Source organism: Apostichopus japonicus, chromosome 9 (genome assembly GCF_037975245.1).
Source record: "Apostichopus japonicus isolate 1M-3 chromosome 9, ASM3797524v1, whole genome shotgun sequence".
Taxonomy (NCBI): Eukaryota; Metazoa; Echinodermata; class Holothuroidea; order Aspidochirotida; family Stichopodidae; genus Apostichopus; species Apostichopus japonicus.
In genome coordinates, this window is record NC_092569.1 from 13,502,585 (window position 1) to 13,517,089 (window position 14,505).

At 37.2% G+C, this 14,505-nt stretch overlaps 1 protein-coding gene across 1 annotated transcript in view; it reads right to left on the minus strand.

The window, feature by feature from the left end:
- Window positions 1-1,432: 1,432 nt before the first annotated feature.
- The window catches only part of LOC139974160 (angiotensin-converting enzyme-like), a 30,146-nt gene continuing 17,073 nt past the window's right edge, over window positions 1,433-14,505 (minus strand). Inside the window, exons 14-25 of the mRNA XM_071981102.1 lie at window positions 14,030-14,188; window positions 12,973-13,060; window positions 11,874-12,017; window positions 10,764-10,952; window positions 9,989-10,086; window positions 8,852-9,024; window positions 7,862-8,085; window positions 5,856-6,000; window positions 5,381-5,479; window positions 4,521-4,643; window positions 2,459-2,625; window positions 1,433-1,962 (exon numbers count right to left, since the gene is read on the minus strand). Coding sequence (XP_071837203.1) covers window positions 1,883-1,962; window positions 2,459-2,625; window positions 4,521-4,643; window positions 5,381-5,479; window positions 5,856-6,000; window positions 7,862-8,085; window positions 8,852-9,024; window positions 9,989-10,086; window positions 10,764-10,952; window positions 11,874-12,017; window positions 12,973-13,060; window positions 14,030-14,188 — 1,689 coding nt within the window. The 3' untranslated portion in view covers window positions 1,433-1,882. The remainder of the gene's footprint in view (window positions 1,963-2,458; window positions 2,626-4,520; window positions 4,644-5,380; window positions 5,480-5,855; window positions 6,001-7,861; window positions 8,086-8,851; window positions 9,025-9,988; window positions 10,087-10,763; window positions 10,953-11,873; window positions 12,018-12,972; window positions 13,061-14,029; window positions 14,189-14,505) is intronic.

Consider the following 14,505-nt stretch of genomic DNA (forward strand, 5'->3'; position numbering starts at 1 on the left):
AATTGGAAATTAAAGTGATTAATGAATTTAACATTCCAATGTATAAGTGTTACTCACTTTTGGGAAATATATTCATGATTCATATGTATCGTTTTCGAAATAACAACAATTTGAAAATTGACATGATTTGTACAAAAATTTAACTTTGAGCAAACAGGTGTTATGTCATAGAGTGACACTGAAAAATGTATTTTTTGTTTTGTTATCTTTAAAATGTTAATCCATTTCCCTTCAAAAAATGATATGTTAACAATTGTATGGATACACTACAGTCATTGGGGTTTGGGGGGGGGGGCAGAACGGTATTGATAACTTCACTTCCCCTAAACAAACTTGGAACACATATCCAATCTGCAGCGAGGAGTCGACGTCATTATGAATTTAGGAATGAAATTATGAATGAAGGTGGCATACTCCTTATATATAGTCTATATAAATCAGGGAAAAGGGCCAACAAGCATCAGGAGAACATTGTTTTTCGTTGATAAGTAATCAAAAAAAAAATGTTATGGCTTGGATGTCAGAGTACACAAATGGAAGTACATCCGGTGCAAAATTTGGGTCAATTGTGGCAATTTTATACCACATATACTGAGTAAAAAAGGTTTGTTTAAAATTGACGAATACTTTAGGTTCTCATGACGAAAAATCTACATGGTCATGAAACGGAAAATTGATGGTGCCGTGAATGGCCAATTTGTCAGCTATCCAATGATGTGTATAGGGTTTAGCTATATTGATAACACCCAGAAAGACCACATTATTTGGACGACTTAGTACGTAAGTCAATGGGGGCAATTATATGGAGTTTGCTACCTAAAAGGGGTATTTCCAGAGATTTAACAAACGTCAACACCGTTGCCTCACAAATAGATAGAAGATTAAACTCCTCCCTTTAGTCATCATTTAAGGCAACAAAAGATGGATTACTTCTTTTATTAACCTTTGCGTATTTATTTAAAACGAAAACTCTATTAACATGGAGAAATGAAAAACTTTCAGTAATATCATCTTTAAATCAGTTTATTTTCAATTCTCTGACCAACCAACAAACGTAGTTATACAAAGTATGTCATACCATAAAATTCCCGGAATTCAAACGCGTGAGAGAAAACAAAAGAACAACCCTTTGATTATAATATCTAGATATATACTTTCCTTATTTTATTTGCAATGATTTTAGTAAGCATTTAATATTTTTTGTTGTAAAAAGCTTAGGTCTAAAACACGTGCTAGAGCGCTTTGAATTTTCGTCCCCTGAGATACCCTCCTCCCCCTATCTCAAATGACATACCTTTCATATGATTTCTCTACACAAACATATCTTCATTTATCAACGCATGATACATGATGTAAATGGTCCTTGACCTCTTCTCACCCCCTCCTGACCTCAAACGACCTATGATATACTTCCGTTTACATTTATGTTATGTATGTATATGTATGCATGTATATTAGATCCTCCTGCAAGCAGGAACTCGCGAAGAAGCCTCATTGGCTTATCAAAGCCGCAAGCTGAGTTATGATACAAATCTTAGAATACGTATAAATCTACATAAAATATTGTCAAACTAAGAAGGTAAAGCTAAGCAGTAAAACAATATAAATCACAAATGGTTCAATTAGGCTAAAAATTGCTATGTTACTTTGTAATAAGATCCACCATCCTAAAGTATTAATGGTATCAGAGTTTTGTCGCAAACTATAATTGTGCTATTAGTCAACAAATGAAAGTTTAAACTTGATGTACTTTTTTTTAATAATAATAATTTTACAGAAAGAATTTATTCGGTGTCACAAATTCATGAATTATACAAACCAAAAAAGGGACAAATAGACGATTTCGTATTTAATTAGCACTGCAATATATTATAGTATTTTATCAGTTGAATAGAGCGAGTAGTGTACACAACAGAAGTACAATCCACGAACCACCATATGATACTGCAGAACCTGGATTGTCTGTAGGAGAGAAGAGGAAGATAAAGTAGGCATATGTATATATATATATATATATATATATATATATATATATATATATATATATATATATATATATATATATATATATATATATATATATAAATATATATATATATGAACAGAAGTAAATCGTACACAAGTTACTTTATTTTCCTTTGAGACGAAGAGGGGAGAAGAGGGGAGGGGAGGAAGAGAGAGAAGAGGGCAATAGGAAGGGAGAGGATGAAGAGGGAAGATAAGGGATAAGAGGGGAGAGAGGGGAGGGAGGTGAGAGAGGAGAAAGGGGAAGAGGGTGGAGAGAAGGAGAGAGGATGGTTAAGTATGAGGAAGAGTAGGAGGAGGAGAGTAGGGGATAGATGTAAGAGGAGGAACGGGGCAGTAGGTGAATAGACGAAGAATCATTAAAGCATCAAGATGCTCCCAAAATATCAATCGAACTGTTTTTAATCGGTATAAGTGACAGTTTATACATTACCATCTTCCCATCCGACAACATCTCCATTCATTTCGTTCTGAACCTCCAACCAATCGATAAGTGGCTTAAAGAACTCAATCAGTGGCTCTGCACTCATATCACGTGAACCAGTAATGGCCTCCAACGCTTCGGGCCAAGGCCTACTTGATCCCAACTTCAACATATCCCTTATAAGATAAATAAAAAATAATACTAATAGTAATAAGTCATAGACAAATCCATATTGTTAATCTTGGTAACAACATTTGAAAGATTTCATTCCATTACACCAACGAGAGTGCAGCAAAAGAGGAACAATTGATCCTAAAAGTGTTTTACTTTAATGTTATTCTGACGATGCACGAGGGAAGTGTTACTTAAGCTTTTTGAAGTACTTAGCAGCAGCCTTGTAGGGCGAGTACCACAACATTAGTACAAGTACATGTCCAGTAGAGTACGAGTACTAACAAGGGCGTAGGAACCGGGGGGGGGGGGGAATGGGGGGGGGCGCTAGGCCCCGGTGAAAAACATGATAGGGCGGAAGTATCATTCCGCCCCCCCCCCCCCGCTTCGCAAGTCAGAAAACCCCTTTTTCACTTCCAAATGAGAAAAAAATCTCATTTGGAGCACCAAATTGCATCTAAGGCCAGGTGAAAATGCAAAATTATATACAAAATGGAGTGGGTGGGTTAAAGTGTGCTATATTGCACCAAATTGCATCTGAGGCCACCTAGAAATTCCAAAAAATTCCAAAGGGGAGGGGGAGGGGAGGACACCCCCTCCTCTTAGACCCCTGCCCAAGGCCGACCATCAGTCTTCAGCCCCTCCACTCAAAAGTACATTTCACGCCTCTGAGTACAAAGTTCTAATTACATATAGGAGTACTTTAATCTTGCACTAGATTTACAAAACACTCATGAGCACAAATCCATGAGTATACGAGTACGCGGGTATATAGACAACTATACGCAAGATAAGATAAGTACATTCTAAAAGGGGCGGGCAAATATTTTTTTGTACCTTAACACTGTGTACATATCCAACCAACTTTGGGTTCAATTTTGCTTCAAACAACTAAACTTGCAGACCATTCGTTCATGATAACCGGTGGCCTGTCTGGGCATCTTCCCCGGAATATTTTAATTTTGAAGATGGAAAGGAGGTCCTGATGGGACACAGAAAATTTCAACATCCCAAAAAATTCGACAACTTAATCTCAATATGTAGCCTTGAGCGATTATTTTACCACTGTTGTTCTTGATAATCTTTCAGATACAAATTCAAAATTTCGATATAAAAAATAACTATTGATATATAAAGGGCTGATAAATCAACATTTGATATCGAAATTTTAACAGTGTTTATCTCAAAATTTCCAGTATATGTTTCATTTCAAACATTTCTCTCTCTTATGTCGAAATTTCAACTTTTACTGGACACTTTAAACATTTTCTTCTATCGAAATGGCGACTTTTTATCTAAAAGCTTGGAATAATTTAGTTCCAATATATTCTAATATATCCTTGAGATTACAACTTTTTCGTATCGAGGTTTCGACTTATTTCCTCGTAGTTGCAATTTTTTTTATCACAAACGTTCAGCTAATTATAATCACAAAGCATAACATTTTCTTAGAATTTAAGATGAGAGTGGTAGGATGGTACTAGGGAAGCTAGGGGTAAGGTAGGGTATGCAACTAGGGGTAATGAAAGGTACACATCCGTAAACTGTTAAAGTAGTCGAATTGTTGAAACGGTTGACATAACAACTTGACATTTTTATCGAAATTACAGAAGTCGGAAATTCGACTGATTATGCTGTATATGTGAACAAAATTGATCATTTGACTACATGGAGGTATTTTTGCTAATTCAAAAATCCAGTCGAGTATTTCACCCCCGCCGCGGTTTGCACCTCTAGTTAAAAATGTGGGGTGGGGTGAGGTTATAGGGGTAGGGAGAGAACAGACACACATTCCAGCCCCTTTAACTGTTTAATAGTTCCTAATTCGATGGTAATTAAGTAATAATAATTATCATTTTAGTTAATTATTTGTGGGTATTATAAAAGTAGGCGCATATACCCGAGTTTTGTTCCTGCTTCAGTTGACTGATAAATGTCACATTTGTGCAGAGGTCCTGTATGTCCAGCTGCGTCACAAAGGGCTTCGTGGAACTGGTACTGCAGAATACTGCTCACGAAATATCTAACAAAAGATATGTAAGGAATAAGTTATTATTACATTATATAATATCCATGTCAATTGAGAGTTTTTTACGAAGCACCCATGACTCTTAAGATATCAATTTCAACATGGTCCACAAGTCCATGTGGAGTGTCCATTGTGGAGTGTTAGCTCAGTGGTTAATGCCGGTGCCTTTGAATCATAAGGTCTCCGGTTCGAGTCACTCCCAGATTAATGTATGTCGTCCAGTTTACAGAGTTGTTGACAATTGGCAATTCATAATCATGGACGTTAAATATGAATGTAAGAGACTGACTTCGGTCAGCTTGCGGCTTTGATAAGCCAATGATGGCTTCTTCGCGAGTTCCTGCTTGCAAGAGGATCTAAAATACATACATACATATATACAAGTCAAAAAATAAATTAAATTGAGGATTCCTGAGTGCATTGTTCTCGCAGACAGGCGGAAACTTTAAAACATGTTGACAGATTGTATTAACTTTGGACCTAATGCTCATATGACCTTAAATCAATTCCTGATAAGAATTTGCATTAAAGACCTGTTATGATTTAAAGAAATAATAACTGCAATTATAACATATTTTCGAAGTATTTGTTCTAAAAGTCGTATTTAATGTTACGCATAATATCATCATACATTTGACATATGGAATGTTTTAATCAATGGCCAACTTCAATACCGAGTTACAGTTTCATTATTAAATATTAAATGATATCAAATATTCATGAATCTTTACCTGATGTATGGGGTTCCAGACGGAATATGGTATTTAGCAGCAGGATCAAAGTCGGTGGATGACCTCTTTACAGGGGGTTTTACACCTTGGTATTTAGTCCTATATTTGTACAGAAAAGGGAACAACCATAAAAATGAGCTCCATATAAGTCGAAATTGAGTGACATGATGTGACAAATTCCGTTACAGTTAATATAACTTCAAATTGAAGCACATGCATATAAAAGACGGTATATTTTCAATTGGGGAAAAGCTTTAATGGTTGTCACGTTTCGATTATGGACGTAACTGTAGGCCGTTCTATAAGCTATATATCCGTGTTGAAAGATGTTAGTGCTACTGACCAGCCTTCCCGATTCTCCAACCTCCTCAGATGTACGGGCATATTATGAATACTCGTGGTTACGATATATCATCCAAACGTATTTTGTATTCGATCATATTATTCCATCATATGTGTGTTCAGAAGGTCCTACCTGAGTTCCCACCACTTGGTGTTATATTCCTCGGGAGGGGTGTCTCCTCGGAACACGCTCCACCTCCATTGGTCCATCAGATAACCGAAGGGAAGGAAAGCAATTTTCTCCAGAGCAGTGAGCATGAGATAATTCAAGTCGGTTTCTGTAACCAAAAAGGATTAAAAACGTCAAACTATTTAGTTTTTGTAATTCCTATAAACTTGTAAAGTCTTATTTACCATACCCAATGGTATCGATAACTGTTAAGAAATATCAGAATAGGGTTGAGGTTGGGTAGGGTGGGGGTTGGTGTAGGGATCGGGATGGGGTTGGGTTGGGGGTTGTGATGGAGGTTGGGGTGCAAATGCTAAACATTCATGTTCTATCCGAAAGAGAGAGAACACTCATTCAGTCATTACAGCAGAAAAGTTTTAACCAAATATCAATTTATCAAGTGTCAATTTCCTCCCTACCTCTCCCGCAAGCCCTGACTGAAAACCCAACGGACATCCATCAGGGAGAGATGCAAGAGCGGAATTACTTAAAGGGGAAGGGGTGTGGCCCGGAGGAGTACAAGCCGAGTCTCAAACTTTCATACGTGGAATGGTGTATTCTCAGGAACATTAAGGCTATAAATAATGCCTACATCAATGAGTGTGCTAAAAACTACATTATTTTTTTTTGGGGGGGGGGAGGGGGCGTTGAAAAAGGGGGGTCGGTGAGGTGTACACTCCACACGCTCCAATGGATTATCGCCTGTCCATCTTCATGGTTTGCGATATCAGATCAAAGCCCAGTTGTAATATCATATTTCGCAGATGTAATTGCATGCATGTTGCCAAATGTTCAGTTTCAGATATTTTAGTTTTCTTCTCTGCATTATTGATATTACTAAGATTTTAAATAACAATCAATGATGTGTTAAATTTCATTATCGTAGCTGTTTTTGTTTTCTTGTCTGAGGGAGAGAAAATAAAAACCCTGTGAAATTAGCCAAATGGTGAAAGCTTTCATAGTCCAATTAAAACCTAGTAGGAAAGTGACAAACTGTGTACTTTCTTGACTGGACTTTATTCGTTCTTTTTTAAACATATTTTGCAATATTGCTTTATAATTGGAGAATAAAGGATGTTTTTTTGTATACCGTGGTCCTTTTATATGCTTCCTAACATAATTTTCAAACCCTACTGTTTGCCCTAAGGCGGGGATTACCTTGTTTCTAAATTACTTTCAAAGTATATTTCCACAAACATTCCCCAAAACACGTACACAAACAGTACAAACAGTAACGAAACAAACATTAGCTATTCGAAGGACATCTCCTAGAAATAAAGAAGGATACCTAATTTAAAGTATGGGATTTGTTGCCACAACTCCTTCTACAATATGCAGAGCGTTGAAGTCAAAGGGAAAGGGCACGTGGTCTTGTAATATGTGGATTGCAGGTTAAGTTCTGGTCGGATCATTACACTGTGTTTTTGGTATAGCACTTAATCTCCATTGCCACACTACACTAGAAGTCAAAAGTAGCTTGCAAGGTAAACTTGTAAATATAGTTGCGTGCACCGGTTTGTAGCTGCAGACCTACATGAACCACCCCCCCCCCGCAGGTGGCACGTAGGTGCTGTACCCTATAGTGCCCACGGAGCGCCCGTTTGAATAGTGACCAGCCAGATTGGTGTTGCTGCATCAAACACACATGGCAGGTTACCAATGACCCACATGGTTAACTGCAGGGCAGGTGTAAAAGCTCTGTACTAGAAAGGCCTTGCCTTCTTATAAGACTGTGTACCTTCAGCCTCACCCTCTTAAAGATTTTTTCAAGGGCCTTGCCTTCTCTCAAGAGACTGTGTATCTCCACCCTCACCCTCTTAAAGGTTTTTTTTTCAAGGGCCTTGCTCCCTTACAAGACTGTGTACCTTCAGCCTCACCCTCTTAAAGTTTTTTTTTTTCAAGGGCCTTGCCTTCTCTCAAGACTGTGTACCTTCACCCTCACCCTCTTAAAGTTTTTTGTTCAACTTTACCGTCATCATCCAGTAATTCTGGTAAGAGTCCCACAGCATAGAGATGTTTGGGTGTGGTCACAGAGAGTGCGAGGACGTCACCGACTGCCTCATGGAATCCTGGGTTAGCTCCTCTTCGATAAACTACGGGAAGGTCCTTGTACTGTAAGTAGTATTCAATGTGTCCCATTTCGTGATGGACGGTACCAAAGTCATCTGTGGTAATGTCTGTGCATTGTTTAATTCTATAAAAGGAGACAATGGCACCATTGTTTTATTTATTTACAACAATAGATGTTATTCAAACTTAAGGACAAAAAAGAAGGAAAAAAATTCAACAATGAAATATTTGTTTCTCGTGTAAAAATACAATACATTTTAAACACAATCGATTTAAATGGAGACAATGACAGCATTGTTTTATGTGTGGACTTGTGATTTGTAAAATGCATTGCTACGTGTTTTATTTGCCAAAGTATATATTTAAGATGTATTTGAATTGGTGGGGAGAATTGAATGTGAACATTATTACATTATTTTATTCTGAATTAACTACGGAGATGTAGAATTCCCTTACAGGGGGACTTTAGGTAATATTTAGGTAGTAGTAGCGGTGGCGGTGGGGTTGACGGTGACGGTGACGATGACGATGACGGTGACGATGATGATGTCAACTGCTAATGGCAGGCTTTGATTTGAAGCGATGTTAATCGATCCATTGTTTTATACATTCTAATAATTCAACCAAAGAAAGTTCCTTTCATAAGAGTTTTATAAGAATGTCAAGAATTTATTCTTGACAACTTTCTAGTGCATTGTAAACATGCTATTTGAGGCCATTAAAGTCTTATTTTCATTTCCAGGATGAGAGGGGCAGAGGGAGAGAGAGAGAGAGGTGGGTAGAGGGCGAAGCAATGTTAGATAGGGCGAAGGATTAGCGAGACTCCGGGCACACTGTCAAACCCAAGGCATCACATATTGTTGGGGTTATTTCTTCTTTTTCTATAATACCTGAAATCAATTCCGTTGTAGAAATCCCAAGCAGACGCGTGGCACACAACATCACGGCCATCATCCGGTTTCTCGAGCATCGATTTTTCCCAAAACTCGTCCGGCATTCCAATCAAACCCAACGACGTAAAGAACTCCTCTGAAGTCTCAAACATTTTGACTGGTGTATATTCCTAAATGTATCACAGATAAAGAGAGAGTATAAAGTTTCATGAACGAGGCCCTTTTACTGAGAAGAATTAAAATAATAATGATACAGTTATAAGAAAAATTAAAATAGCTAACGGAACATGACCACATTTGAATTTCTTTTAAAAAGTATATATATTTTGTGACAAATTAGTATACACGATAAATGATTCATTGTTGCAATTTTTTACAAAATGAAATCGCTCCTATTGTAGTGTATATGGACAACTTAGATGCTAATGCAATGATAAAGCATGTGCTATTTTCTTCATATAACCTTATTTCTTTTAATATTGCATACCTCCTAGAACGAAAGAAAAAATAAGAATATAAATGTAATCCGTGGTATCATTAAGTCTTCGTACAGGTGACTCTCAACTATCAGAAAATTTGCAACATATTTGACATGTTTCTCAGGATGTGATCTAACCATTAACCATACCCATAAACCCCTTACCCATATAATCAATGACTAATAACCCTAATCAAAAGTTAATATTTAATTATTTAATCAACAAGTTTTTAAATGGAGATCGATGATAAAATATTCAGTGTTTTTGAGATTGTTTTCTAAATTAAAAAAGTTAAATGAGTCAGTATGGGTACCTATAACACTGTCAAGAAATCTCTGCAAAATTTATAAGAAAATTATTATATGTAATGTTTGGTCAGTCTGTAAAAATTACATATTAAATGTAATTTTACAGACATAACCACAAATTACATAAAATATATGTGAAACTTGTTGCCAGGATACCTTTGACTGTTACATTACAGATTGTAAGAGCGAAATGTTCTGTTTCTTTAACAGAAACTGAACAAAGAAACATGCAAGCAGACTACTTTTGAAAGATTATTCAAATGACTTTTTTTATTCAAACAAAGCTTTAAGGCTATAAGACTAAGAGGGCCAAACAACAACGGTCATGGGTAACAAACTGTTTATACCTGGTCTACTAGGGCATCGGTTATGTCGATGCTTGGTGCGTTAGGATATGGTGCAACCAGATCGAAAATGTTACCCCAAGACTGAGCCCACATGTTACCTATTGAGAAAGAAAATGTAGATGGATTTTTTTCTCTACCATGGACACAAAGCAAAAACATCAAGTTCCTAAGAACGAAGATTGGTATATATGAATATGACATTTCCATCTGTCTTTTGCTATGTATACTTTATATATGCTTCATATACTTCATGTATACTTGATATAAATATGAATCTAAGAGACTGACTTCGGTCAGCTTGCGGCTTTGATAAGCCAATGATGGCTTCTTCGCGAGTTTCCTGCTTAAAGGAGGATCTAAAATACATACATACATGCATACATATATACCGCTATGGCAGGGGACAGGGAGAATGGAAAAAGGGATAGGGATGATCGGTACGGGTGGGGTGGGGGAGGGGGAGCAAGGACACATCGTTACCAAGCTATTGTACCATTTATAGCAACCTTTTGGACTGACTGACGTACGTGTACCAATGATGAAAGAATATTTATCTGTTGAAGCACTCAGGCACTCATTCAGGGTCAACCCCTACCCCCCCCCCAACCCCTACGACCCCACTCCTCGCACTGAAGCATAATTTATTTGCTGGAAGAGGACCAACACCAATAGGATTTGGCTTCAGCAATTCCCATGGCCATCCCATCTCCTTTATAACATTCTAGATTCGTCCCTGATGTCTATACCAACAACAAGAGAAGCTTTGTGCTAATACCAAAAAGGTGTGCTGGAATTGGTCCGCGGAGATCAATTTTATCTCCGTATACGTCATAGAGTTTTCTTCTGACGTAGGCGTGCAGTTGAACGTATAGAGGGCGCAATTCATTGTACAGTCTTTCTACTTGGTCCTCCAAGTCTGACACTTCGTACCACGATCTCCAGTATGCCCCGCAGTCAGGCTGATCTGTTGAAAGATTGAACGGAAAAGTGCATACTTCTGTTAGAAATCAAGTGCACACTTCTGGTATAAATCATGTGCACACTTCTGATAGAGATCAAGTGCACACTTCTGATAGAGATCAAGTGCACACTTCTGGTATAAATCAAGTGCATACTTCTGATAGAGATCAAGTGCACACTTCTGGTATAAATCATGTGCACACTTCTGATAGAGATCAAGTGCACACTTCTGATAGAGATCAAGTGCATACTTCTGGTATAAATCAAGTGCATACTTCTGATAGAGATCAAGTGCACACTTCTGATGGAGATCAAGTGCATACTAATCAAGTGCATACTTCTGATAGAAATCAAGTGCAATATCTATCTTCTTTAAAAGTCGAAATAGACAGACTCTTCGTGTATTTGTCTCGCATTTGATGTCAGTTACACTACTAGAGATTGAATTATGTCCGGAGAGTACAAATGTAGCCGTGCATTTGTGATGCTTTTGTTAACAGTTGTCCTTCTTATACAGATGAACTATCTCCATGACCATAATTCGAAAAGACAGACGTGTTGTGTATATAAGTTTTAGTACAATTCTCTCTAGTTGTACTTCTAACGATAACATTAATTTCTAATATATGCTTACTTCGAAATGAACATATCTGTCATGATTTGTTATGATTTGTCATATATTTATTTTCAAGTTGGCGCTCTTACTTAGATCAATTTCTTTTCGTCTATTTCGAAACGGACAGAGACTTTGTTATTATTTGATGCCTATATTTTCGAGCGGTCATACCATATTGTTGCTATACGTTACATAGTTTCTGATTTTTCAGATGGGTACGATACCCTCCCACATATCCACTAACCTCACACCCCTTTCCCTACCCCCCCTCCCCTCTCCCCTCTCTCTGTCCATCGTAGATGCACTCACCATTAGCTAGAGCGGCTTCATTCTTTAATTCGACATATTTTATATAGTCATTCTTTGCAGACGGACCAACAGCGTCCCGCCAACTTTCCCACGCCCACAACAGTTCGTCATAGTCACGTGATGATTGCATAATACGAGTTAAACCTATAGATGAGAAAATAAAAAAAATCAAGATATCTCGCAATCTACTAAAATTTCCGGTAAATATGGAACATGATTTAATTTGACCAAAATTGTAGTTGTTAAAGTTTCTTAAGCAAACGAAACCACACACACAGCGTAAAGGTGAGGCGCCCTCTAACTGTAGCGGGCTTAGGACACCACTCACGCGAGTGGATCGTGGTATAGGAAAGGCACTTAGGTGTTTAAACTTGTATAATCGGGCAAACGATTGGTGATGAGGGACACCTCATCTGTTCACTTATTAACGATAAATTATTCTACTAAGATCGTGTCCGAGGGAATCTTGAAAGCGGTTATTGTTATTGGAATAGGTCTTGGAATGTATTAGTATAATGGGCAGCTCTTCTTTTAAATTAATAGAGTAACTTTATGAGACATTATTGTAAAAGAATGGATATAGTAAAAAATATCATGATTGGCTTTCGTAATGAACAATGAACAGGCGTATACCATCACTCCTTTTCTTGTGGTGGGGGGGGGGGGGGGTGGGGGTCCTCTCATGTGAGAAAATCTTTGGGTAGGAGGATTAAATGCAAATTGTTGTTAAAATTTTCATAATTTAACTTCATATGTGTACTACAATTTCTTATTCTTAGCGTCTGTTATTTAATGTAAGCCGTTTGGAAGAAAGGCTTTATATTTGGAGGAGGGGTTGGGTTGGATAGATAGGGTACGAGACTGCGCACCCCCCCCCCCCCGCGGAGATACGCCCTGCTTCTTTCAATGACGAGTAAGTATGACCTATAATAACGATTTTTTTCCACAAAGAAACAAACAAACAAAAAATGCTATAAGGAATACAAAATATGATAACCATAAAATACCAAAGATGCCTCAAGAATTACACAGTCAAGTTATGTTAAAAGTTTAAGATTTTGTTAAATGTTTTAATTGTTTTAATGAACCGAATACATACCTGGTTCCAGCTGATAGCAATCATTTTCGGACTTACAAACTTCACCAACGGAGTACCTGGTCTCAAGAGATGCTTTAACGTTGGTAATCTACATATTCATAGAATTAATAACAGGGAAAATTACAAAAAGTTGGCAATGCATTGTAATATTTTTATTAATAATCATACCAACATGACATTTGGAGAAACTAATACTTTAATTTCAATAAAGTGATATGACTTAACTTATAGGCGCATTGTAATCGTTAATTGTCTCCTTCATCGAGCCGGAATAATTTGGATTTACGCAATTTTTAGTAAATACTTATTAAATAATCATAAAGTGGGCGTTATCCTATAAAGCATAAGCTAAAAGTTCATTGATTCAAGTATGCATGTTTATAATTTAGTCATAGCTATTGTTGAATTTGTGTGCACTTGAAAAGTCTGTATGCTTTTATTGTTGGTTCGTTGTTGTTTATAGTAAACTTATTACAATATATATGAATGGCATGGATTTTTGTTGATGGGGTTAATCATCCCCTTCACAAATTAACCGTACGGTGGTCCTAAAGGGACAGAGAGTAACAACAATACAACGGCACCATACATCTTAAATGTTTAGGTTCGCGACTTAAGGTACTTTATACATATGTAAATATCTTATTAATATATGAATGAAATAAGCTTCAATTGTTGGTTCGTAATGTTACACTGACGTGACGTGTTGACAAAATTGGTCAATTTCGAGATTTTCTTTGCTACATTAAAGTAATTAATCAATCATTGTTATGTGAAGTCGTATAATTTATGGTAACGCATTAAAATTATCTCGTGTGTCCCGTCGGGGCCACCGTATTGCCGTACGCGAATATAATCCTTTCTGCTAATCCTGAAATCGTTAAGAACTCATTTATATATTACTTGTAATAATTATCTTGATATTTCCTATGGCTTATTTAGTTCTCTACAGATACTTTAGTTAAGCCAGATATTTTTAGAAGTAAGTTTTATTACTAAACATCGATCAGATTCTTTATTTGAAACAATATATGAGTAAATGTCGTCGTCAGCTCACCTCTGTCAGTTTCTCCTGATCCTCAAGGGCGGCATCGCCGATGTAAAGTAATTTTTCTATCTGCCGGTTCGTATCATAAGTAAAGGAAGTTCGGTCAAACTGTGCAAATGTCCTTTGCCATCTTTTATCGAAGGCAGCGGTGTGGAGATCTGCTTCAACCTTCAAAGACACAGAAAAAGTATGGAATCACAGACTAAACACATGAGTGGAATCACAGACTAACCACAAGAGTTGAATCACAGACTAAACACATGAGTGAAATGACAGACCTAACATAAGAGTGGAATCACAGACAAACACATGAGTGGAATCACAGACCAAACACAAGAGAGGAATGTCAGACCTAACACAACAGTGGAATCACAGACCTAACACAGGAGTGGAATCACAGACCTAACATAAAAGAGGAATCACAGACCAAACAAAAGAGTGGAATCGCACACCTAACAAAACAGTGAAAGGGTAGACCTAACACA